Source organism: Equus asinus, chromosome 5 (genome assembly GCF_041296235.1).
Source record: "Equus asinus isolate D_3611 breed Donkey chromosome 5, EquAss-T2T_v2, whole genome shotgun sequence".
Taxonomy (NCBI): domain Eukaryota; kingdom Metazoa; phylum Chordata; class Mammalia; order Perissodactyla; family Equidae; genus Equus; species Equus asinus.
Window position 1 is genome coordinate 37,009,518 of NC_091794.1, and position 24,490 is coordinate 37,034,007.

Genomic DNA, 24,490 nt, shown 5'->3' on the forward strand with positions numbered 1-24,490 from the left:
CCAAAGGCTTAACTTTTTTCTGCAAAAGAACTGGCCTTTTATAAACACCACCAACTGGTTATTCCTTCAACCAAACATTTATTGAGTGGCTACTATGAGTAACAAACAAACATAAAGAAAGAACAGATTCTGGTTTCAAAGATCTTAATCTATTAAAGGAGATAAGACATAAACACAAATGACTACAACATATTAGAAGTTGACAGACGCCATAGGAAGAGGTCAAGATAAACCACCATGATGTTCAGAAAGAGGAGAAATTCTCTCTACTTTTACTTGTCTTGGTTGTTTTCATTGTTACCAAATGCTTCACTGCTGCTTTGTCACAAAAGACTTTTATGTAACTAACCTAGATGCAGACACATAAACTCCAGATGCTTGCAGACTTTAAAAAGCATATGCATGGATAAGAGAGGTCTGCACAGCTAAGCAACCAAATGTGTACATGATTAAAATCGAGCAGATCTGATTTTAGACTTCCCTAGTTATAGTCCTTTACCTTTTATGCTTCTGAACATGGGCTTGACAGCATACAAAAACCAAAGTTCACATTGTATTTATAAATGAAATCTGTTACCTAAGTCGGTTTATTTTTTTTCAGGCCTGTAAGGAGAAAGCCAAGACACAAATCTTAATGCCACTCCTTTAGAGGCCTGAAAGAAAATAAACCAACAGATTCATTTCTAAACATAATCCAAACCTCGGTTCTTTCACAATTGTTGCCTTTAGCCTCAGGTAACTCCCAACAAAGTGTGACAGAGCACACCACCTCAGCAATGAAATCTTGGCGGACTAAACAAAAGGTAAAAAGACCTTTAAAATCTCCACGTGAGTTTTCAGCAGGGTACTGCCTGTCTTTGCTGCCAACCTCTCACCGAGGATCACGTCGATTTACTCTGCTGCTCTATTAGACTTCAACACAACTTGCAGTGGAATGTTACCATGCTAGCCCATCTCTGGTTTTAACTTGAGAAAACATCTTGCTGGGCTAATCAAATAAAAGGAAGTTCATCGTCAACGATTCTGTTTACAAAGAAATTTACTTAAAAATGGACACAAAGGCAAAATAATAAAAATTATTAGGAAAAAACTGAAAATACTACCTTAATATGCAATATTGCTGTTCCTGGAGGATGAGCATCTGTTATTGATCTGAGAAGTTTTCCACTGGCCAAATCCCACATAGTAATCTATAAGACAACCAAATGCTTTAAAAACAAATTTATTGCTCTTTTTTGGACTTAAGTATCCTGCCTTCTGGCTAAAATAATCTATTCGTGCTCTATAAACATTGCAGGCAAAGAACTGTAAAGTTAAAACATAACTAAAGGTTGCAGATCCATTAAAGCACGGGGCCTTGATTCCATCTTCACCCACCCTTCATCCTGTCCCACCTACTTTTCCCTTTAGATTTTGAATGTTGTCCTTATACTGAGAGGTAAAAGAAATTTCTTTAATGAGTCAATTTCTCTAGCACTGATAAAAATTATAGGAAAGGCTCACTGCCAAATTAGTCATGTAGAAGTCAGAAGATGAGAAAAACCATAATTTACTGCCAGTTTCAGAAGTGGAAAGAAAAAAATACCAAAACAGTTATCCAGAACACAGGAATAAGAATACAGAAAGAAGAATATAGCGTATTTAAAAAATGGCAACAATTATCTACAATACTATAAGGAAGTAAATTTTGTCTAACAGCCTGGTTGGTTTACAAAAGCTATTTAATTATATAGACACATAAATTAAGATATTAAAAATCTGGCTCTGGCTCAGTCAATAACAATTATTCAAAAATGTGCACAAGACAAAAGTCAGACTAAGCAACCTCAGGTTAGCTCCACAGACATGACATTTTATAACACACATTTTGGTCTTTGAGATATTGATCTAAAGATATTAGTTTTTAAAAAATTGATTTTAGCATTGTCTAATGCATAAACTAAAGTTCATATTTACCTGTCCTTTAGCAAAGCCACAGAGAAGCCTTGAGCAGTCATTGTTGATACTGAGTGCAGAGATGGCTCCATACTGACCTCCAACACTAGTGCTACCCAGACAGAGTCGCAAAGCTTGATTCTGATCTAAAGAGAGCAATTTGTAAAATCAAGTGAAAGAAATGGAAGCAGTGAATAAATTACATATATGTAGAATAGGCTTGTTTTCAAAGACGTGGGAAGAAGCAAGAATCAAAAGAATGAAATGAAGTCACATCCATTTAAAAATATATTTATTGAGCACCTACTAGATATTTGGCATTGAATTATAACACTAAGAATGCGGGAAAACAACATCTACAAGGAAGCATAATATAAACCTTACTAATGATAAGTAAAAAAATCCATAAGGAATCTGTATCTCCTTGAACAAACCAACTGCCTTTCATCTGTCTCATCCTAGAATTGTAGTTCTTGCTTTTTTCAGGATGCAAGGTTACAGGGAATACCATCTTTTAAAGTAGCTTTAAAACTTCAAAAATCAAAATTTATTAATTTAGAATTTGGCTAAAATTTACATTTATATATTATCCATGGAGAAAAGGTCTACTAGGCAAATTAACAGTGCAAATAAAATTATAGAGTAAACAGTTTAAACCACTTAAGAAAATTATTTTCAAGCATCAACATCTGATATGCAAAAAGCAAATAATTCAAATCTCTGCTAGATTAAGTTCTTTAAGGGCAAAGATCTTGCCTTAATCACCTCTGGATCTCCAGGAGGCACTCAATATTTTTATTAAATAATAAAAAATATTTATTAAATTTTACTATCTCTAATAATTAAAAGAAATTCCTCTAGAGCTTCTCCTAGGCAATGCTTATTTGTCTAGAGTGCGTTACTATACCCACCTGAAAACAGTGATATAAAAAATTTAAATATACAAAGGCATGCTTATAAAATTTAACTGTTTAGAGAAAGAAAAAACCCACCATACTTGCACAACCTGGAGTCCTCTGAATTCCCCCAGCAACCATTTATGCTTCCCTTAACTATCTACATGCTACTTTTTGGAAGTTGGTATGTCTTACATCCACTATTAGACTATGACCTCTCTAAGGGCTGAGATTATGAGTGAATTAACACTCCCAGAATACCTAGCCTCGTGCCTTGCACTCATAAGCCATCCGACAATCATCTGAATAGCTTCCACATTTGCAAATCTTCCTTCTAGAAGGATAAATCTAGTTATCAAAAAGAGCCTAAAGACATTAATTCTCAGGTCTAGGGAACAATATTAGGTAAGTTCATTTGCCCATCCAAAGTGAATACTGCACAAATATTTTTCTATGTTCATAAGCTGGCTCAAATAGCAATCCCAATTCCACAAGGAGTTCTGACACAATTAATGGCTGTACTGTTTCTGGCACACAAAAAATACTCAATGTTTTCTGAAATCATTTTAGAGTTTAGCCTTCCAAGGTGAACTTTTGAGAAGGAACAAAATGCATAAATATACAAAGGTCTGATATATTTTAAAACTCATTATCTTTATTCACATCTAGAATTATACAACTAGAGATTTTTTCTTACTTACATACTTTTCCCTCCCTCCCCCAGTTTAACCCAAATTATTAAAATTTCCTTTATTCTATTTTCCTGACTCTAAATACGACATCCCATTTTATTCTGCTTTACTGAAACTGCCTGTCTAAATCAGCATTTTCTGGGGTCCTTATTTTGTCACGGCCACCTTATACAGTTAGTGGATTATCCATATATCTTATTTTGCAAACTGTCAAGATACAATGTTGGGTAACAGTGTTCTATATATACCAATACTTTGGGTCATGCATGTAGGGAAAGGATGGAAAGAAAGTAAGAGGACAAAGACAGAAATCCCTCACAAAGAAGCCCCCTGAGTCTGGCTGCCTGCCTTCCGGGCACAGAGCAGAGTCTGTACAACGTCCTGCTGGGATCCTTTGTAATCCCTGCTTTGAGATCTAAACTTTACACAGTTCTGATCCACCAACACTTAAAGACACTCATGACTGCTTTCTGATTCAACAAAGTTCAAACTTTAAATTAGACTATTTAAGTATTGCTATAACTCAGGGAAAGTAAGAATAGGAGAATTAAGGAGTATGATAAAAGAGAATAATGGTACCATTAAGAAAGAGGAAATGGAGAAGACGGAAGGAAAAAGACACATCTAACCTCTAGATTAAAACCCCAAATATGACTGCTTTCCTAACTGTGGGATCCATGTACTAAAAAGTAGCTAAGAGGGGCTGGCCCAGTAGCATCGTGGTTAAGTTTGCGAGCTCCACTTTGGTGGCCTGGGGTTCGCTTGTTTGGATCCCCAGCACGGACCTACCCACTGTTTGTCAAGCCATGCTGTGGCAGGCATCCCACATATAAAATAGAGGAAGATGGGCACAGCTGTTAGCTCAGGGCCAATCTTCCTCAGCAAAAAGAGGATTGGCAGCAGATGTTAGCTCAAGGCTAATCTTCCTCAGAACAAAAAAGTAGCTAAGACAGGGACCTAAATTATCAACCTTGGTCGCTCCTGAAAGATGTATCAAATTTACATCCCATAGGACTCTCTTAATGAAAACATTCTCAACTTTTTTGATTTTTACAATGTATTCATTCTCTTTATAATGTCCCTTTATAAGGTAGCATGGCCATGAGGTGATGCACAGTGTATAAAATATAATCTATTTTAACTCCAAAAGATATTTACCAATTTTTATTGCTGTCTTAAACATCTATCTTTATGGTATCATGTTAACAAACTTGCTATTACACAATTTAGACTAATCATAAAAGATAGATTTCTGTGGAAAGAAGAAAGCAGAGTCTTACTGGACAGGTTTCTTTGCTAGAGTAACTAAACATTCTGTAGTCCAGACGTTCTGGATGATTCTGGGGAGAGGTACTTGGTGAAAATAAAAATAAAACCTCTTCCAAACACTTAAATTCTATAGTTATAAGGAAAGGATAAAAGGACCTAGAGAGAAGCAAGAAAGGTGACAATCAGAGCTTTGCACCTTCTCTTCCTCCAGGGGGCTCTTGATCTTACTAATTTAAAAGGAGAAATTCTATTTTCCCCCTTCTCTCTGAAGTCTCCTTTGTCTATTGTTGGGGAAAAGAGATTAAATTAGTGGCACACCTAATTTCATTTACAAAGTCACACAAAATCATATCTATTATCATTGTCAACTTAGTTTTTTAAAAAGAATTGGAGAGGGTCCTTATGAAGCAAATGACTCTGGGCAAGACATATGAAATGAGTCTCTCATTTTTCCTATAAACTTCACAGAGTTGGCATAGAGCTTAAATAAGAAAATGCCTATGACAATTTTAAGAATTACCAAATGGTACAAATGTAAGGAATTATTATTAACAACAAGAAATAGCTTAACAATTAATTAAGAGAACCTGAAGCCCAGACAGCACAAAAGCACACCTATTTGACACTGTGATGAATTACACCTATTTCTTTTACTAGTATGTCTTTCAAAGTACACTTTGCTTAGGGTAGATCTCCTCAGCATATTCTGGGTTTAAGAGTAATGTGCAGAACAGCAAAGAAAAGCCACAAATAACATATAAAGTCTGTAATAGCTATAAAATCTAAATTTGAACGTACTTCAAGAATTTCTCCTCTTTCCAAATACCAACATTAACCCGATCCTCTATTTCCTCACCCTAATTTGTTTAACTAATTTGTTTTATCTAGTTTAGTGCCCAAAGACCATCAAAGAAGGAAACACTTAGATGCCAGAAGGAATCAAATTTGTGGTCTGGAGCTCTACTTTCATTGCCAGAATTCAACATTCTTCACTACTAATCTTTTCTTACCCCTTGAGCATATTAAAATATCCTCTAAGACCAAAAGAGAAGAAGAAAAGAGATATTAGGAAACACTTTTCGTCAATGATCAGACAACTGCAGAGGCACTTCACCTGACCTCCACCTAACAAACACAGAGAACTAAAGCTCGCATTCCCTCTGCAAAGCTGAGTGACTGAAGCCCAGGACACACTGACTCCCCATGGCTAACTGGCTATTCTCTAGAATGTTGATGCTTAAGAAGAGTCCGTTGTGTTCACTTCCAAACCTGTTCACGCCACTGTAATGCTACTGTACCTAAAAATTAAACAATACATGAACTGATGAAATAGAGTGAAAAAGAAACAGCTGTTGTTTCTATGAAACTAAATGAATGCTGAGAAAAATCTGGTAAAGATGAGTTGCTTTAAAACACTGTCATGAAATAAGTTGCAGACAAGATAACTGTAGAAGTTTGAAGATAAGTTTTGTGAAAATCTACAATTCTGCACTCCTCAATCGATTCACAGGTGCCTAAGCTTTTACCTTTTATTTTAATTTAAAAGTGCAAATTTTACATGATCCATTATTGATGCAGTTTATGCCAAAAAAGATGCTGTAGACCTCCAAGTGGCAAACACAAAGTCAAAGAAATGGCTTTGGACTATATCAAAAGATTAAGAGGAAAAAGAATATTTATATATTTTCAGTTAAAATAAAACATTGAAGGTATGTATGTGTGTGTATATATATATATATATATATATATATATATATGTAATTTTTAACAATTCCCTGCTTTAATCAATTTAAATTAGCTGGGTTTTTTTCCAATAAGCATTTCCTAAGAGGGCATCAACTGTAATTGATAGCATTCTCTTCCAACATTAAAAAGGTCAAAAGAAAAAGAGTCACTCATGCAAACCAAAATTACTATACCTTTTCCTTTGAATCCATGCAGAAAAGATCAAAAGAAAGAGAAAAGCAAGAAATCAGTTCAAAAGTTCAGAGAAAAGACAGGTAAAATTTCAAGAGTATAAGTGACAAACTTTAGTTATCTGTGGGAATGATATTCAATGTGATTAACGGACATCTCTAGCATCTATGATTATATTCAAGTATTGGTTATGCAAGAAGAGAAAATGTATAACATTCAAATTATAGCACAGTAAGAAAACACAAGTCTATTAAGTTTGATAGAAACAAAAACAATTACAAAAAGATAATCTCCTAAAGTACACTAACAACCCAAAAAATGGAAAACTAAGGGCCTTAAGGATAAGGAGACACGTTTATTAAGACTTGAATTTTTGAGATCCTGTATATAGGTAAGAACCAAGATATATAATAAATACCATAAACCTATAATTCCTTAAGAATAGGCAACATACATCATCTTTAAGAAGCTTATAATGATGACTATTTTAATAACTCACGCCTCTATTCCTAAGAGAATCTAGTAGTTCTTAAAAAATTACAGTTCTTGCTGCTGCACTTTTTCATGCGATCAACAAAGATGTTTTAAAAAGATCAGATTTAACCCAGACCGCTAATCTAGACACTTCATAGCATTATTACTCTGCCATTTGTTCCTGGCTTTCAAGCACATTTTAATGCATTTGTTAAAACTCGCTGCCCAAATATCTGATTCCCACAAAAATTATGAGTAAAATATATTAACTGCATGATTGAAAGCCTGAGGCATAACCAGAATATTATGATTCTTTCTCAAAATGTTCATTCTGACAGACTTTCTTTTCCATGAGACCATAATGAAAGATTGCTATTTCATCCTATCAATAAGAAATCTGCTGGGGTCTAAAAAAATTAGGAAGCAGGCACAAGGAAATTAGAGAGAGAGTAGCAAAAGACAATGTACTCTTCTTCTCTGTTAGTTTTTATTTTAAAAGTATATGTGTTAATTTGTTGCAGTAAGCTCTACATGGGTTTGATTATAAGCAGGCACACATTCTTATATCCTTGTGGTAAGGAAGGGACGTTAAAGCCAACAGAGTTGAGGAAAAGTGAATACTGGTAGTGGGAACAAAAAATCAACATGCATTCTGCTGACAGATAAACATATGCATTTTATTCTCTCCTCATTCATCTTAGTTCTTCTATTTTTTACTTCACATATTTTGGAATTTGCCTCCTGTTCTCTCAGGACAAGTGAATTGCTTGGAGTGGCAGAATTGCACTGATGTATGATTCAGTATTCCTTGCTTCTGATCTTGGCTCTGTGTATGTCATTTAACCTCTCTTGTTCTCAATCCCTTTATGTAAAGTAAGGGAATTGAACTAAAAGAACTTTTAAGATCCTTTCCCCAAATTCTATCCATCTAATACAAATCATGCCCCTATAGCAGAACAAGCATTTACATCTGATAGGAGAGCAAGCTGGTCAAACTTTCTACAAGGCAATTAGGCAACATATATCAAAAGTGTTTAAAATGTTCATACCCTGACCTAAGCAATTCCACTTTTAGGAATTTGTCCTAAGGAAGTAATCATGTGCACAAAAATGTAGTTCCAAAGATGTTCATTACTATACTGTTTAGAAACAACCTAAACATCTTATGGTAGGAAATGGTTAAGCAAATTATGGTGACTCCATTTAAAAGAATACTATGTAACTGCTAAAAATAATGTTACAGATGAATATATAATTACATGGAAAGATGTTCATTATAATGAAAAAGAAGGTTACAAATTAACATGACCCATTCTGGGGTGTGTACATATACACACACACGTACAGAAAAAAGATTAGAAGGCCACACAAAAATGTTAGGGATTATGCCTAGATGATAGAATTTAGTATTTTATATCTTCAACCTTCTACTATGAAAATATGTCAATTATGGAATAAGAAAAAAATTATGGTTTAAATAATCAAGTCTAAGTTTTCTCAAGAGAATTATATCTTTGTTTTCATTCTTCCCATCCCTAAACAGTAAAACTCTATTATTTAAATCAATCATCTTTGAAAAGACTAGGTGTTAAAAACCACATGACAAATAAGGCCTTTGGCATAATGGAAAATGTATAAATAGGAAGTCAATTGTTCCAAAACAAGGGAAAATAACTAGTTGTTCACTCATACGGTAAATAAAGATGCAAGGCTCACAGAGATCAAATTGTGGTTCTGCTACTAAAGTATTCCCAGGTAAACCTTATACAATATTCTATAGATTCCTTACTAAAATCCAGCATCATCAGGAATTCCATTTAAGAGAGATGCAAAAGACTTAAGATCCAGAAGAGAACACTAAAAATGACAGAAAAATATTACCTGATGTTTTTAAATTAAAAAACAGACCAAAATGTTCTGCTTATAGTATTGAATTCTAAAGCAAAGAAAGATTATTGAAACTAGGGTTCCTTAGTCTCAGAGAGGAAAAAAAATGAGAAAATACTTCAGATGATTGTCTACTATACAAATGAAACTAGTTAAGTTCTCCTCTCAATCAACCAAAGAGTGTGATTATGGGCTAAAAATTTTTCAGTTTAGAGGGATTTGCAATGTAAATGAAAAGAACTTCTTGTCAATGAGAGTTACTAAAAACGACTGAGAAAGCCTGGGAATCTCTTTGCCTGAAGACCTTTTAGAATACCTACTACTCGGATATGATTTAGAATAAAAAATCACCACCACCACAAATTGGAGGCAGACAAATTGACAACCAAAGGTCCCTTTCAACTTTGTATTCTTTTTGTCTAGCTCTGCAGAAAGTCAAAAGATATGCTGTCATGGCTTACAAATTCAGAAAGAAGAAAATAAACTTGCAATGAGCAACAAAATGAAGCTGGGTCAAGTAATTTTTAACTATAAAAATGACACTACTTTTCAAGTTTTTCTGGGTTTTTTTTTCAAGAAAATAAAGTTCACCATATACACTATGAGTAAAAGACATTATAAAACCCAAAGGATACTTAATGTTTAAAATAAGGAAAGTACTTAGAAAATTTACCAAATATTAAAGCCAATCCATGAGATGTACCCACTGCTATCAGACTGGACACTGCCTGAGGAAAAAAAAAGGGAAGATTACATTTTAAGATATTACATCAAGAATCTTGAAATAATCAGAGCTGAATTTGTTGGTCTTCCTTCCTCTAGGCACCAGATGACATACCAACTATTATAAATAAGGAGAATTTCATCTAGGAGGTAAAACGGGAAATGAAACTCAGGACATTTTATTCCTGGGAATCTCTCTAAATTTACTCTAAGGGTAACAATATCAAAATATCATATGTTCAACATTAGAGGCAAAAGCATGCCACTTAGCTTCCTCTAAAGCAATTTTTTAAAAAAAATCAGGGGTCCAGACCAAGTAAGAGGCACTTACACTATCCAGCAAGAGCCTCCTGTGTGGGTGGGGAAGGGACAAGAAAGCTCTTCTCCAGTTTGTCCAGAGGAGCCAAAAGGCACCAGAAATGTTCAAAATTCAGCCCATTTCCTCACCAATTGACTAATAAGAAAGCAAGAGGCAGCTGGAAGTAGTCGAGAAAAGAGGGCAGTCCAATATCCCCCAGTTCTCTATAATCACTCCCCACATTTCCTATTTGGCAGGCTTGGCGATGGAGTCCAGAGCTGTTCAAAGTACTATTTACCCCAAAGTGAATCTACCAAATACTGTCTTCCACTCCTATAACCAAAGGCAAGCCGAATCACAGGAGCAAATTCACTTGGGCAGGGTAGTATCACATACAAATAAACCTGGAAAAAGCTAATCATTATTCCATTAGATGCTCCGCAAACAAATGCCTGAAGAGTAACAATATATTAGAAAGAGAACATTCAACACGGGTAAATTTTAAACTTGACTACTGGCAGTAAATGACTTATGAATTTATCATCACAATAATTTATGTAATAACTTTGAACATTAGAAGAACGAATCCAAGAAAACCCAATCAAACAGAAAGCTTACCTTTAAAGGATTATTTAAAGTATACTTACAATTGCTGTAGGCAAGCCAGCATCTACTTTGTCCTGAATGAAATTAAAAATAAAAAAAGTCCTTGAAAAGATATTTTTTAAAACAGAAAATGGTATAAGGCGCTCTCTTTACACATACTTTGATCCAAATCAATTCAGACAAGAGGTAGACCCTTCATTTTTGCCCCTACCTAAGAGAAACTACAAAAGTTGTATAAATCAACAAAATATAAAAAGCACGAGAGTGGGTCATTTTATTTTACTAACTGTAACAGATGCTTCAGGAAGGGTACTGATTATAAATGAAAATGTAAAGAAAAGAGAGAGGAAAGAGGTTCCATTTTCAATAATGTGAATAAACTATGGGTACTTATGGGTCAAAATGGTAGGAGTCCATAAAAATTTTAGAAAAGGGAAACATATGCTAAAGATATTCTTCCTACTCAGCAGATTATCCAAAAACCCCTAAATAAAACCTGAGCAGCATATATTCAGTCAGTTCTCAAGCATAAGAAAATCAAAACTTAAGTACTAGTCCCAGCTCCTTACCAGTAACCACATGACCTTGGGAAAGTCACCTAACCCTTCTGAGTATTAGTCTCATCTGTCCAACTTATAGCGAATACTGCCCCATCTACCTCAATGAGTTCTCGTGAGGATCAAATTAAATGTAAAGTAGCACATAAATGTAAGGGAATCTATTTGATGCTTCTATAGCTTTAAACAATAATAATGATTAGCACTGCAACAGCAAAGAGCTTTCACATACATATATATTACACTGTTTGATTCTCAAACTGGAAGAGATAGATAAAATAGGTAGCAGTATTCAGATTTTCCAGGTTAAGAAAACAGACGTTTCAAGGAGCTTAACTGACTTGCCCACAATTATTCAGAGAGTGGAAGAACTATGTCTCAAACTCAGGGTGTCCAGTTCCCAGGTCAGGTTCTTTACATGACTTCTACTTTTCTTCTCTATGTCTGTCCCTGTCAATGTGGTCAATTCGTTATCACCATCTCTCAGAAGGCAGAATCTATTTTACCCAACTTTATAGAGCTTGCCGGGAACTAACTTAAGAAACTTACTCCAGTGCGTGGGAATATGGAAGAACAATGACCAAGGCTGCTCTGTACAATGTTCTGGAGAGCAGGATATACCCAACTGTATGCAGATGTGTGTGTGTGTAAGGCATGCCTCACATAATGCTGGACGATTAAGAAGCATGCAATAAGTATCTGATAAATGATTTGTGTCACGGACACGGAAAAAGAATGAGACGGCAGATGAAAAACATAAACTATATTCAAAACGGAACCCGAATAATGAAATCAGAAGTCAGCTAACATTAAAAGCTAAAACACCATAGATGTGGGAAGCACTTGAGAGATTACAGAATTTTAGTACTGGTGTTGAGACATTGAGGACAGTCATTCTCAAAAGCCAGGGTGCATTAGCATCATCAGGATACCTGTTAAAATGCAGATCCCCATGCTACCCTGCTGGCAATTCCAATTCAGTGGGTCTGGGGTAGTGCCCAGGAAGCTGCATTTTAATAAGCTCTCCAGGAGATCATTACACACCGGAAACATTCTACAAAACACTGTGCCAAGGTATCTATTATCTTACATGATCATAAAAATGATAAATATCCTTAAAAAATTAATTTTCACTAATTTTAAATATAGTCATGTCATATCATTTTGAGGAGGATTCCAAAATTAAACAATGAAGTTCACAACTCCAAAAGTTTCATCTCCCCTAAGTGTTCTCCATGCGTGGACTACGAAGCCGTGATGATCAAGGCCCTAGGCAGCCCTAATAACATCACTATCCACATGGCTGAAGGCGTTATTGAACAGCTATTCAGGAGAGATACCCGAAAGTACAACTAGCTTTACATGTTAATAAACCAACCATCACAGAGAAGCATACAATTTAAATTGAGCTGGTAATTCCAAAATTAGGAAGGCACAGTATGAAGACTGTCACAGGAAAAGCAGTTTTCATTTTAACATACCAAAGGAGCTCAGCCATGGCAATGAAATAAGAATAAAATGCAAACACTCTGGGATTTATTAGAATTTTTCCCTCCCCTTCAAGAGGGAGGAGAAAACCCTTTTAAATAACAGATTTATCTAATCATTGTTCAATGTCTGAGTTTTAGCTCAGTCTCCATTATTCAAAATATTTTTAAAACTGCACAGGTGGGTCAAATGACTGTTCTGGTTCATCTTGATTTTGAAAGGAATGAATTTCATCACCTACATAAGGATTAAATTCAGAAAACGTCATGGAAATATAATCCTCAACAGGTGGTTCCCATTCTAGCAAATATGAGTTACTCTCCACCTAAAGAGGAAGGACAATTGCCCAGGTTTCCTCCATTGCTTGACTATCTCTCTATTTAAATTGACTTCATGATATATGAGCTGGGTCAGGCTATACCAAGTGCCCAGAGAGAACACTTTCGCTTTTCTTTTCTTTTTCTTTTTTTTTTTTTTTTTTGGTATCTGCAATAAGAGCTTTCTCTGATAAGCCTGAAAACTGCAATGCGGTTATGGTGTCATGATGCCACTTCTGTATCAATCTCTTCCCCTCCTGAAAAATCAAAACTTTTATTTCTTATCCAAATTGAATATGCAAAATACCAATTAAACTCCATGAAAAGAACATAAAAACACATCAAAGTTCCCGGGGTATGAACCTGTCATCATCATCATCATATTATTATATACAGGATCTATCTATTGAATTCAGAAAATTAAAATTGAAAGACTACATAAAACTACAGGCTTTGAGGTCAAAGGGAAAGTTTGATCAAACATACCAGAATCAGCATCTGTTGCCTTCACAGACTATTGAATATTTTTGCATTAACCCAGTGCCCTAAGTGATTTTCAAAAAAGAATACAGATATTCTGTTCCAGCCATTATACACTGGCCACATTCGCCAATACCACCTCCATTTCACAACAAAGCAGCACTGGACTTCAAGCCAGAAACCCCAATTTTGAGTAATTGCTCTATCTTCTAACCCAATGATGTAAGACAAGTTAATATCACCTCTCTGTGTCTGTCTTCTCATTTGTAAAACAGGATATGGCTTTCCCTACTTTCAAAGTTGTAAGAGTAAAATGAAAATAAGGTACATGAAAAAACTTGTGTAAATTATTTTAAAAAATCACTGAGTTGTAAAAATTCTGCTCAGTCATTTCTCCATATGAAAAGCTAAAAACACAAGCACTCTACCTCAACCAAACACACAAGATGGCAACTAAACTGAAAAGGAATTTTTAAAAAAGGCAGATAGTGTTTCTTTTAGGCTTGCTGCCATATTTCATTTAGGCACACCCGAGACTCTGAGCAGACCTTTATTTCATGGCTGCACTAATTTCTATGTCAAGATGTGTAGCCACGTCTTATGAGTCAAAAATAATCACACAAAAACCATGAAAGCCAGATTCTATTTTTCTTAAGCCTCGGGCCAAGAGAAGTGCGGGGCTTTGTTTTATGCTCATTCCTACTTCATTATGCCATTGCAGGTTATAAAGCTGGGGGAAGAGAACAAAATACTTACAGCTGCAGACACTATCTGGGCAGAAATTCCCTTCAAAAGCGAATGTCGCATAACTGAGCCATGGAGTGAAAAAGTATCAGGTAATTTCTTCTTCCTAAAAAAAATGAAAACATTTAAGAACAGAGAAACAATGGAAAAGGTAGGGTCTCTGAAAGAATAAAAATATAAAAAGTAAGAAAAGTCGAAGACAACACTCTATGTACTTTGTTCTGCTTTGCAAAGAGGAATAAAGGCTATCAGTCCCACATTTAAGATGCTGTGCTAAACCCACCTTGAACCTCAGAGAAGCACAAGCAGGAAAATGAACCTCAGAGAATGTACAAGCATTCCTTTTTCACTGATCCAAACTGTTCCTCACCCATCTTAAGTAACACAGCAGAGGTTCAACCACTCACCAGGTCGCCTACAGAGCACTCGTCCTGCCCTACATGTCTGCGTTACCTCCATCTGCCTTCCACCCTTATCCACCGTACTTGCCGTCCTCCTGTCTATTACCACCCTCTCATTCATCAACCAACTACTCACTCTCAGCTGCTCCTACTATCAGCTCCTTTCACTTATCCAACTCATCATTGTACAAAAAGTAGTTTTTAAACTTTTACCCAACATGATTACCTACTCTCTATGACTAAAAGCATGTTCTGGGGATACAAAAATAAGACACTCAAGGCTAGCTAGAGCGACTCATAGGTAATTCACTGTTAAATTAAAGGATAAATGTTAGACAAGAAAAATGAATAAAGCACTATAGAAATGAAATAAAGAAGACTTTAATCCTGTTTATTAGGGGGATATCAAGGACAGCTACAGAAAAGAGAAGACGTCCAATCTGGCCTGGATGGATAACTATGAATCTGTCAGGCAACAAAAAAGAACAAGCAGAAATACAAAGATGTGCAGGTGTGCAGTGTGTGGGGGTAATGTGAGTACACGGAAGGCAGGAACCAGGAGGGTGGGGGCGGGAGTGTTTAGAGAATGGGTCAAATGGCAAGCAGGGCCCAGACTGATGCCATGCAAAAGAGTTCTGACATTATTATGTGGCCAAGAAGAAAACGCCTTATCTATTAAGCAGGTGGTGACCAGATCACCAAAAACATTTAAGTTATCATGGTTCCATACAAGTTTTAGATTGTTGTTTCTATTTCTGTGAAGTATGAAAACTGGAATTTTGCTAGGGATTGCATTGCATCTATAGATGGCTTTGGGCAGTATGGACATTTTAACAATACTACCCCATGAATACGGGATTTTTTCCATTTATTTGTGTCTTCTTCAATTTCTTTCATCAATGACTTATAATTTTCAGTGTACAGTTCTTTTATCTCCTTGGTTAAATTTATTCCTAAGTATTTTATTGTTTTTGATACTATTATAAATGGATTGTTTTACCATTTTTTCAGATGTTTCATTGTTAGCATAGAGAAACACATCTGACCCCAATCAGCCAAAGCAATCTTGAGGAAGAACAAAGCTGGAGGCATCACACTTCTGATTTCAAACTATATCACAAAGTTGTAGTAAACAGAACAGTACTGCACTGGCACAAAACCAGACACACAGACCAATGGAACGGAATTGAGAGCCCAGAAGTAAACCCTTGCATGTACAGTCAACGAATATTTGACAAGGGAGCCAAGAATTCTCAGTGGGCAAAGAATACTCTCTGCAATAAATGGTGCTAGGAAAACTGAATAATCACATGCAAAAGAATGAAACTGTACCCCTATATTACACCAGTCACACAAAAATTAAGTGTATTAACGGATTAAAGACTTAAACATAAGACCTGACACCATAAAACTCCTAGAAGGAAACCTAAGAGAAAAAGCTCCTTGACATTGGTCTTGGCAATGGTTTTTTAGATATGACACCAAAAGCACAAACAACAAAAGCAAATATAAATGGGACTACATCAAACTAAAAAGCTTCTGCACAGCAAAAGAAGCAATATACACAACAAGGCAACTTAGGGAACGGGAGAAAATATCTGTAAACCACTTATCTGATAAGGGGTTAATATCCAAAATATACTCAACATCACTATTCATCAGGGAAATGCAAATCAAAACCACAATATCACCTCACATTTGGTAAAATGCTATTGTCAAAAAGACAAGGTAACAAGTATTGGTGAGGATGTAGAGAAAATGGAATCCTTATGCAGTGCTGGTGGAAATATAAATTGGTGCAGCCACTAAGGAAAACAGTATGGAGGTTGCTTAAAAAATTAAAAATAGAACTACTGTATAATCCAGCAATCCCACTTCCAGGTATATATCTAAAGGAAATGGAATCAGCATCTTAAAGAGATATCTGCACCTCCATGTTCACCGCCGCATTTTTCACAGTAGCTGAGATACAGAAACAACCTAAGTGTCCACCTACAGATAAAGGGATAAAGAAGATATAGTATACATATTCACAATGGAATACTATTTTGCCGTGAGAAAGAGGCAAAACCTGCCACTTGCAACAACATGTATGGACCTTGAGGGTGTTATGCTAGTGAAATAAGTCACACAGACAAATAAATACTGTATGTCTCACTTATATGTAGAATCTAAAAGAGCCAAACTCATAGAAACAGAGAGTGGAATAGTAGTTACTAGGGGCTGAGGAGTGGGAGAAATGGGGAGATATTGGTCAAAGGGTACAAACTTCCAGTTATAAGATGAGTAAGTTCTGGTGATCTAATGTACAGCATGGTGACTATAGTTAACAATACTGTACTCTATACTTGACAGTTGCTAAGAGACTAGATCTTAAATGTTCTCGTCACAAAAAGAAATGGTAATTATGTGAGGTGATGGAAATGTTAACTAACCCTATTGTGGTAATCATTTCGCAATCTGTACGTGTATCAAAGAATCACACTGTATACCTCATATGTACACAGTGTTATATGAAAATTATATCTCAATAAAGCTGAAAAAAAATAAGTTATTTACTTGTACGACACAGTGATGAATGGGTTAATATATCCAGCAATGGCCCCTATCCCACAAGAGTCGACAACCTAAAGAAGACAGCACTGATACAGGCAAAATTTAAGAAGAGAGAAAAAATACACCGACAACTTTATCAACATTAAAGTTACACATGAATTCAATAAAGATTTACATTATGCTTCCTCCACTTCTCTTTCCTTTTCATGTTCTCTCCAAGAATTTGGAAGGTGAAAAGCAGCCAATATGAAATTATTTAGGGTTAGAAGTCCTTTTCCCAAATCTTTAATCATCTTTGTGACTCTCCTCTGAACCCATTCCAAGGGAATGAAGGAATGGTGGAGCTGACCTCAGAGAGTGGGAGGAAGGGGATGGGGTGTGCAGGGAACAGAGGGTGGTGAGGTAAACCAAGCTCCATGTTTCCACCACAGACACTGTGACGAGTTTGATTTGTGCTCCCTCCCAGGGGCTTACTGCTTCCGGAAGTCCCTGGCGTTATTATGGCTTTCTACTGGGGGTGCAGAAGATAGTGGTAATAGTACCCACCTTTTAATCCTCTCCCCTCAACAATGCTAAAATCTTTAGGATCTAATAAGCATATTATTTCCACCCAAGTGGGCCTGTACTCTCCATGCAAGGCTTCCATTCCAACAGACCATATTGTACTATAAACAGATGTTTACATTTTAAACGATCAAATAGTTCAACCATACGCAAGTGTGATTTAAATGATTACTTACCTTTTTAGGTTGGTCCTGTCACCACTATCTGAGCTTGCCACAGATGAAGTATCATAGGAGTGAGAATCGATAGTATCAATGTTTAACAATGTAGGATCCTCGAGAACAAAAGATTCATCTTCATCATCAGTCTAAATTGGAATAATATGGATAAATAAATTCAAAATTCCAAATACTCTATAAGTCAGAGAGGCATGAATAGGTTTCTCCAAAACACTCGCATGCCTATTTCTGCTTTTCACCTCTACTCCATGCATTGTTATTGACCAGAGAGGCTCAGTACAGAATTAAATTTCAATCTAGACAGATATCTCTCTCTACAGAGAGTTCACCCCCAAAATTTCTTTCTTGTAAGCAGGAGGAACCAGGAACAGTTATGCAGATTATTGTTACCTTCAGAATATTTCTTAAAATTCAAACCTGTATAGATACTTTACTAGTTAACTAATAGCCAATGGCTAATTAGAAGAAAACAAATACCACCTGACTATAAATAGTATACCATGAAAAATATGGCAGGCAGAGAGAAGAAAGGCATTCTGGATTGAAACAGCATGTGCAGACACAGTGATTTCATAGTATGAATTTTGCCCATGGAAAAGGAAGTAGTCCAAAATGATTAGAGGACATGAGTAGGAACTGGAGGTGATCCTAGAAAGATAGGCTGGGACCCAACCTGTAAAAAGCCTTATATTCCATTAAGATAGATGACAGCAGGGCCCATGTCTATCTTGTTCTCCACTGTATCCCTAGTGCCTAGTACAATGCCTGACACAATCAGTATTCATTTATTTAATGCATTAGTGTACTACATACAGTAGGCAGTGAGAAGGCAACTGAGACTTTTAAGAAGTGGACACACATGATGAGAACCATGGTTTAGACAGATAAATAGGGAAGTAAAAAGATGGATGAGGGTAGAGAAGAGAGTCCAGCCTAGTAATGCAGGTCAAGAGAAGGAACAAAGACAAGACATTACTGAGATAAAATCAAGTCTCTGGTAACCATTTAAATGGGAAGAGCGGGGGGCCGGTCCCGTGGCCGAGTGGTTAAGTTCGTGCACTCCGCTGAGGCAGCTCAGGGTTTCACGGGTTTGGATCCTGGGCACATACATGGCACCGCTCATCAAGCAATGCTGAGGCAGTGTCCCACATGTCACAACTAGAGGGACCCACAACTAAAAATATGCAACTATGTACCGGGGAGCTTTGGGGAGAAAAAGGAAACACAAAATCTTTAAATGGGAGGAGGGGGAGAAGGAGAATAAAAAAGCAGAATAGCAGACAAAGCAGGATCAGGAATTCAGCTTTGACTAAGTTGATTCTGAATGACAGACATTAAAGAAGAATTTTCTAATCCTACCTTCTCTTTCAGCTGGACTACCTTCTGCCTTACCATTTTCATCAATGTTCTTAAGACAGCAGACCATACTCATCATCTCCACTTTCTCCACCTACTACTAGCTACTGACTACTGCTCTTGCTGAAGATACTAGCCATATGCACTGGCCTATTTTCAGTTAACATGCCCTTGCCCTCTCTGCACCATTTAACACTATTGACCATTCCCTACTTCTTAAAACTTTCTCTTCCATTGGTTTCCAGTACCTCTCTTTTCTGGTACTCCTCCAACTTATGTGGCCTTTTCTATCAGTCATTTTCTCTAGTTTCTCTGCAGCCCACCCTTTAAATGATGTTGTTCCCCAGGATTATATTCTTAGTTCTCTTCTCTTCCTATTTCACACATTTCCTATATGAACAAGAAAATCCACACCTATAGCTTCAATACCATGTCAGGCTAATGACTCCAAAATCTGCATCTTCAGTATCAACATTTCTCTTGAGGTTTAGGCCCACAGGTACAACTGCTATTCAGCTATGTCCACAGACAAGTCTGCTAAGAACAGAGCTAGGATTAGCAAGGAGATATTGTTACTTGAGATCTGTACCAGAGTGGAATAATTGCTATAGGGAAAGGGAAAGGAAGTAATTCAGAAATAAGAACTGCAGCACCAAGGTCTTAAGCAAGAGAGTCGATCAGAATCTTATTTGATTTTCTTAAGGAGCCTGGGGACATAATTAAAGAAAACATACCAGCTAAGTTAAGCCAGGGTTGAGGGCTTATAGGCTACGTGAAAGAAAAAGTGAAGGAAGAAGAGTATTGAGAGTACCACTAAGGCTGAATTTAAAATTACTAGCTACACAATAGAGATATCAATTCTCCTAAACTGATGTGTAAAATCTACACAATCCTACCAAATTTCTGCTGATTTTTGTGTGTTTATGTAAGTGTAAACTATAAAGTGATTCTACAACTTACAGAGAAATGCAAAAGACCAAGAATAAGCAAGGCAATCAAGAACAACAACAAAGCTAGAAGACTTGAAACTACTAGATATAAAGATCTACTATAAAGATTTGAATATTAGAACGTGATATTGGGACAAGTACAGACAGACCAAAAGAATCAGATCTACATATATATGATCACCGGACTGAAAACAAAGGTGACATCACAGACTACTCTTTTCAGTAAATGGTTCTGGCTCATACCTCAATATCACACACAAAAATTTCAGATGAGCTGCAGATCCAAAAGTGAAAGATAGAACAATAAAGATTTTAAAATAAGATAGCATCACCATGACCTTGGAATTTGCAAAATTTTCTTAAACAAGACATCCAAAAAAACTAACTATAATGGAAAAACTTAATAAGCTGAACTATATTAACATTAAGAACTTCTGTTCATCTAAAGAAACCAATAATAGAGTGAAAAAGTAACCCACAGAATGGAAGAAGATATTTGCAATAACATATCTTACAAAGGGCTTATATCCATCACATATAAAGAACTTCTATAAGTAAGTTTTTTTAAAAAAACCAATTCAATAGAAAAGTGGGCAAAAGATATGAAAAGGCAATTCACAAGAGAGATATCCAAATGGCCAAAACATACATCAAGGTACTCAACTTCATCAGTTTTCAGGGAAACTCAGATTAAAACCATGATGTGATACCACTACATACCTGCAAGAATTAACAGCTAAAGTGAAAAGGAGAGAAAAACTCAAAAGTTGACGAGGGTATGTTAACCTCAACCCCCATATATTGCTGCTGGAAGTAGATATTATTACAAGCACTTTGAAAAACCCGAGGCAGTATCTACTAAAGCTGAACATACCCATATCTGATGACCCAGCAATTCTACTCCTCAGTATACACCCAACAGAAATATGTGTGTGTAAGTATACATATGTCTCAAGATGTGAATAAGAATATTCACAGCAGCACTCTTCATCACAGCCAGAAATTAGAAATTACACAAATACCCGTAAACAGTAGAACGAATAAATAATGGTGTATACTGAGAACGGATGAACAATTACATGCAAAAACATGAATGAATCTGAAAACATATTGAGGGAAGTAAGTCAGACAACAAAAGCACACAGTGTATAATTCCATGTATATAAAGTTAAAAGCAGGCAAGCTAATCAATGTGGTAGAAGTTAGGAGAGTGATTATCGTGCAGTTGAGTATTGAAGGGGCACAGGACGAGCTTCTGGGGTGCTAGTAATGTTTTACTTCTTCATCTGGATTCTGCTTACACAGGGGGTTCAGTTTCTGAAAATTCACCAAGCTGTACATTTACGATCTGTGTACTTTTTCTATCTGTAGGTTATACTTGAACAAAAAGTTCAAAAGAAGTTTCTGGCTGCACAATCCAATAGTAGGATTGAAGTAAAGCCAGGACTGCTTTCAGGGACTGGGAGACTAGGAAGGATCAAGAGACCTGGTCTCAATGAGGTCAAAGGATAGGGTCAAAGAATTCCCTTAAACAAAGTGAGGGAATGGACAGGGGCTGCAGGGTAGTTACAGTTAGAGAATGGAATTTAAAAATTAAAAACCTAGAGGTAGCACAGTTTCAAAGGATGACAAGGCCTAGTAACATTATTTCATACCCTAAATTCTGAGATTCAGGATGTCTTGATAATCTCTAACTTTCCATTCTGTGAAATATCTTGGATGCCCATTTCTTCCCAGTCTCTCTTCAGGCTGATATTATTCATATCATAGAAGATATGCACACACATATCCTGGATCAAGTGCTTATTCATACTTTCTACTTCTACCCTTTTCATTTTTTCCTTTTAAAAATAATTTTCTTTAATATTTCTCCCCTCTTATAGTCTTCACAATGTTCTATAACTTAAATTATTTTTGCTTCCACCTACCTACCTGCCTAGCTCCCTGGAGGTGCGAAGGCTGGCCAATTTCCAGTCCCATTTCTCTCTCAAAGTCAGAGACAGTCACATAGCACTTTAAAATCCCAGCATCTAACACTATGACCCAAATACAACAGGCACCCAAATTACTCCTGAGGATGGTAACAGCATTATCTTCTCAGTAAACCACTAACAACTACTTACTGTTCATCATAGATAAGAAAACTGTGCAAAGATGGTTTTCCTTCATTACGAATTAGAGTCTCATTTATGAGCATAATTTTCTTTGCTATTACTTTATAAATATGTACAAATAGGGCTTTGTACACAGTCCTCTACAATTATTTTTACTTCACACTTAGTAAGATAATTGAAATGAGCATGTGATTAAGGCCATGTTAACAAAATTAACTAAAATTAATCTCTTCATCTCTAAATGAAAGATTTCCGCTATATTAGAAAGCAAAAAATAAAAGAAACTTCACTGTTGCAGAATATTCTCTCATAGACCAAAGCCTTCTTTGTCCAAACTAAAAATTCTTAAGCGTCAACACAGATCAGACAGAACATTTTTGAAGTTAAAATATATTCAAAGTAACAGCAACATCAAACTGATATAAAAAACAGAAATAAAAATGATACAAGAAAAATGAAAGAATTTACAGAGAAAGTAGTTTCCATCCTATAAAGTGTTGGCTAAAAGCCTAAAAATATAGGTAAACAAGTGATAAAGACCAAGGTCCACCTCATTCAGAGCCATGGATCAGTGGGCATTTTTGTTGGGAAAGCTTGGCATCACTATCTTCTAGAAAATACAACCTGGGATCTGAAATAGATTTACACAGAAAAAAAAAATCTTTCTCAAATTAGAAGCTAAAACCTCCAAGGGAAGTCTTAAGCAAGTTTCTAAAAGATCAAGAAGGCTGAGCTGAAGAACTGTCAGCAGATGCAGAGTACATAAAAACTGGCATGCTTCACCAACATGTACTCCCACAAAGTTCCTTTATAAAGCCTTTATGATCTGATAATTCAGAAAAGAATAACATCATTTCAAAACTCTGAAAAACTCTTTAATAGAGATGGTGCTCATAAGATAACCTATGGAGGTTTTGTTTTCTTCATCTAGAAGAGTGATGAGGCACATTAAAGGTTGTGGATGCTTCTTCATTATCAGAGGATGAGCTATCTGAATATCACTGGTAGAGATAACATTATCAAAACACAATACAAATCTCAAAAGTGACATGACTTTAATATTTCAACTTACTCAATAAAACATTTTCTTTTAAATCTACCAAGCACAAGGCATTGCACTGGGCACAGAAATGAACAAGACATGGCTTCTGCCCTTGAGAGGCTCACAATCTAGATCAGCACTGTCCAACAGAACTTTCTGCAACGATGGAAATGTTCTGTATCTATGCTGTCCACTATAATAGCTACTAGTCACATGTGGCTATTTGAGCACTTGGAATGTGCCTTGTACAACTAAGGAACTGAAGTTTTAATTTTTATTTAACTAATTAATTTAAATTTAAATTGCCACGTGTGACTAGTGGCTCCCATACTGGACAGGGAAAATCTAGATACATACACTATAACTAACCCGGAAAGTATCAAAATTAATGACAATGACCTTTAATATATACTTACTTCATTTAGTATGCTTTCCAGTGTTGGAGGAGTATCAACTTGAGGAATATCAAACTCCTTGTCATCAATCTACATAAAGAAAAGAAATTAATGCTCACAGAATGATGCTATCCCTCTTATAATCATGAATGTTTTAATTGATAGAATCATTATCAATAAACAAACATACCACCAAACTGATTGAGAGCCAACTCAATAATCCATGGTAATAGGGATCAGGTCAAAAGACCACAGAATTATTCCCCTTCCTATCCACATACTGAATGATTACCAAGGACAAGGACAATTATAAACTGACTGCACCATCTTGACAGCCCTTTCCAGAAAGCTTCTATTGAAGGACTTTGGCCTCTATTTTCTTAAGCATGACAAAACAGCAAGTCTTATGACAAGCCCTAATTTTCTAAGTCTGGACATAAGTCATAAGCAATATACGAAGGCCTGACTTGCATTTCCTAGTTATTTCATAAATTATGGTGAGAAATGATTAGGTCAAACAACTTATTAAATATTCTCATGGTCACACAATCGTATTAATATAGTATCAAATCAACGGGAAAACAATCACTGTGCAAGAATTCTAAACCTACCACTGGCTTAACAATCTTGAGAAGTCATTTAACATAGCT

At 36.0% G+C, this 24,490-nt stretch overlaps 1 protein-coding gene across 13 annotated transcripts in view; it reads right to left on the minus strand.

Moving 5' to 3' along the window:
- VPS8 (VPS8 subunit of CORVET complex) overlaps positions 1-24,490 on the minus strand; it is a 236,928-nt gene that overhangs the window by 202,685 nt on the left and 9,753 nt on the right. For 12 of the 13 annotated variants that reach the window (XR_011503258.1, XR_011503257.1, XR_011503256.1 and 9 more), the window contains exons 3-9: positions 23,862-23,930; positions 17,981-18,111; positions 14,296-14,389; positions 10,739-10,771; positions 9,744-9,798; positions 1,957-2,081; positions 1,104-1,190 (exon numbers count right to left, since the gene is read on the minus strand). Coding sequence is in view for 8 of the 13 variants with exons in the window: in XM_070509286.1 (XP_070365387.1) it covers positions 1,104-1,190; positions 1,957-2,081; positions 9,744-9,798; positions 10,739-10,771; positions 14,296-14,389; positions 17,981-18,111; positions 23,862-23,930 (594 nt within the window). In the remaining 5 variants the exon portion in view is untranslated. Of the gene's footprint in view, positions 1-1,103; positions 1,191-1,956; positions 2,082-9,743; positions 9,799-10,738; positions 10,772-14,295; positions 14,390-17,980; positions 18,112-23,861; positions 23,931-24,490 lie in introns of those variants that run through there. The other variant, XM_070509288.1, reaches the window with a different exon arrangement.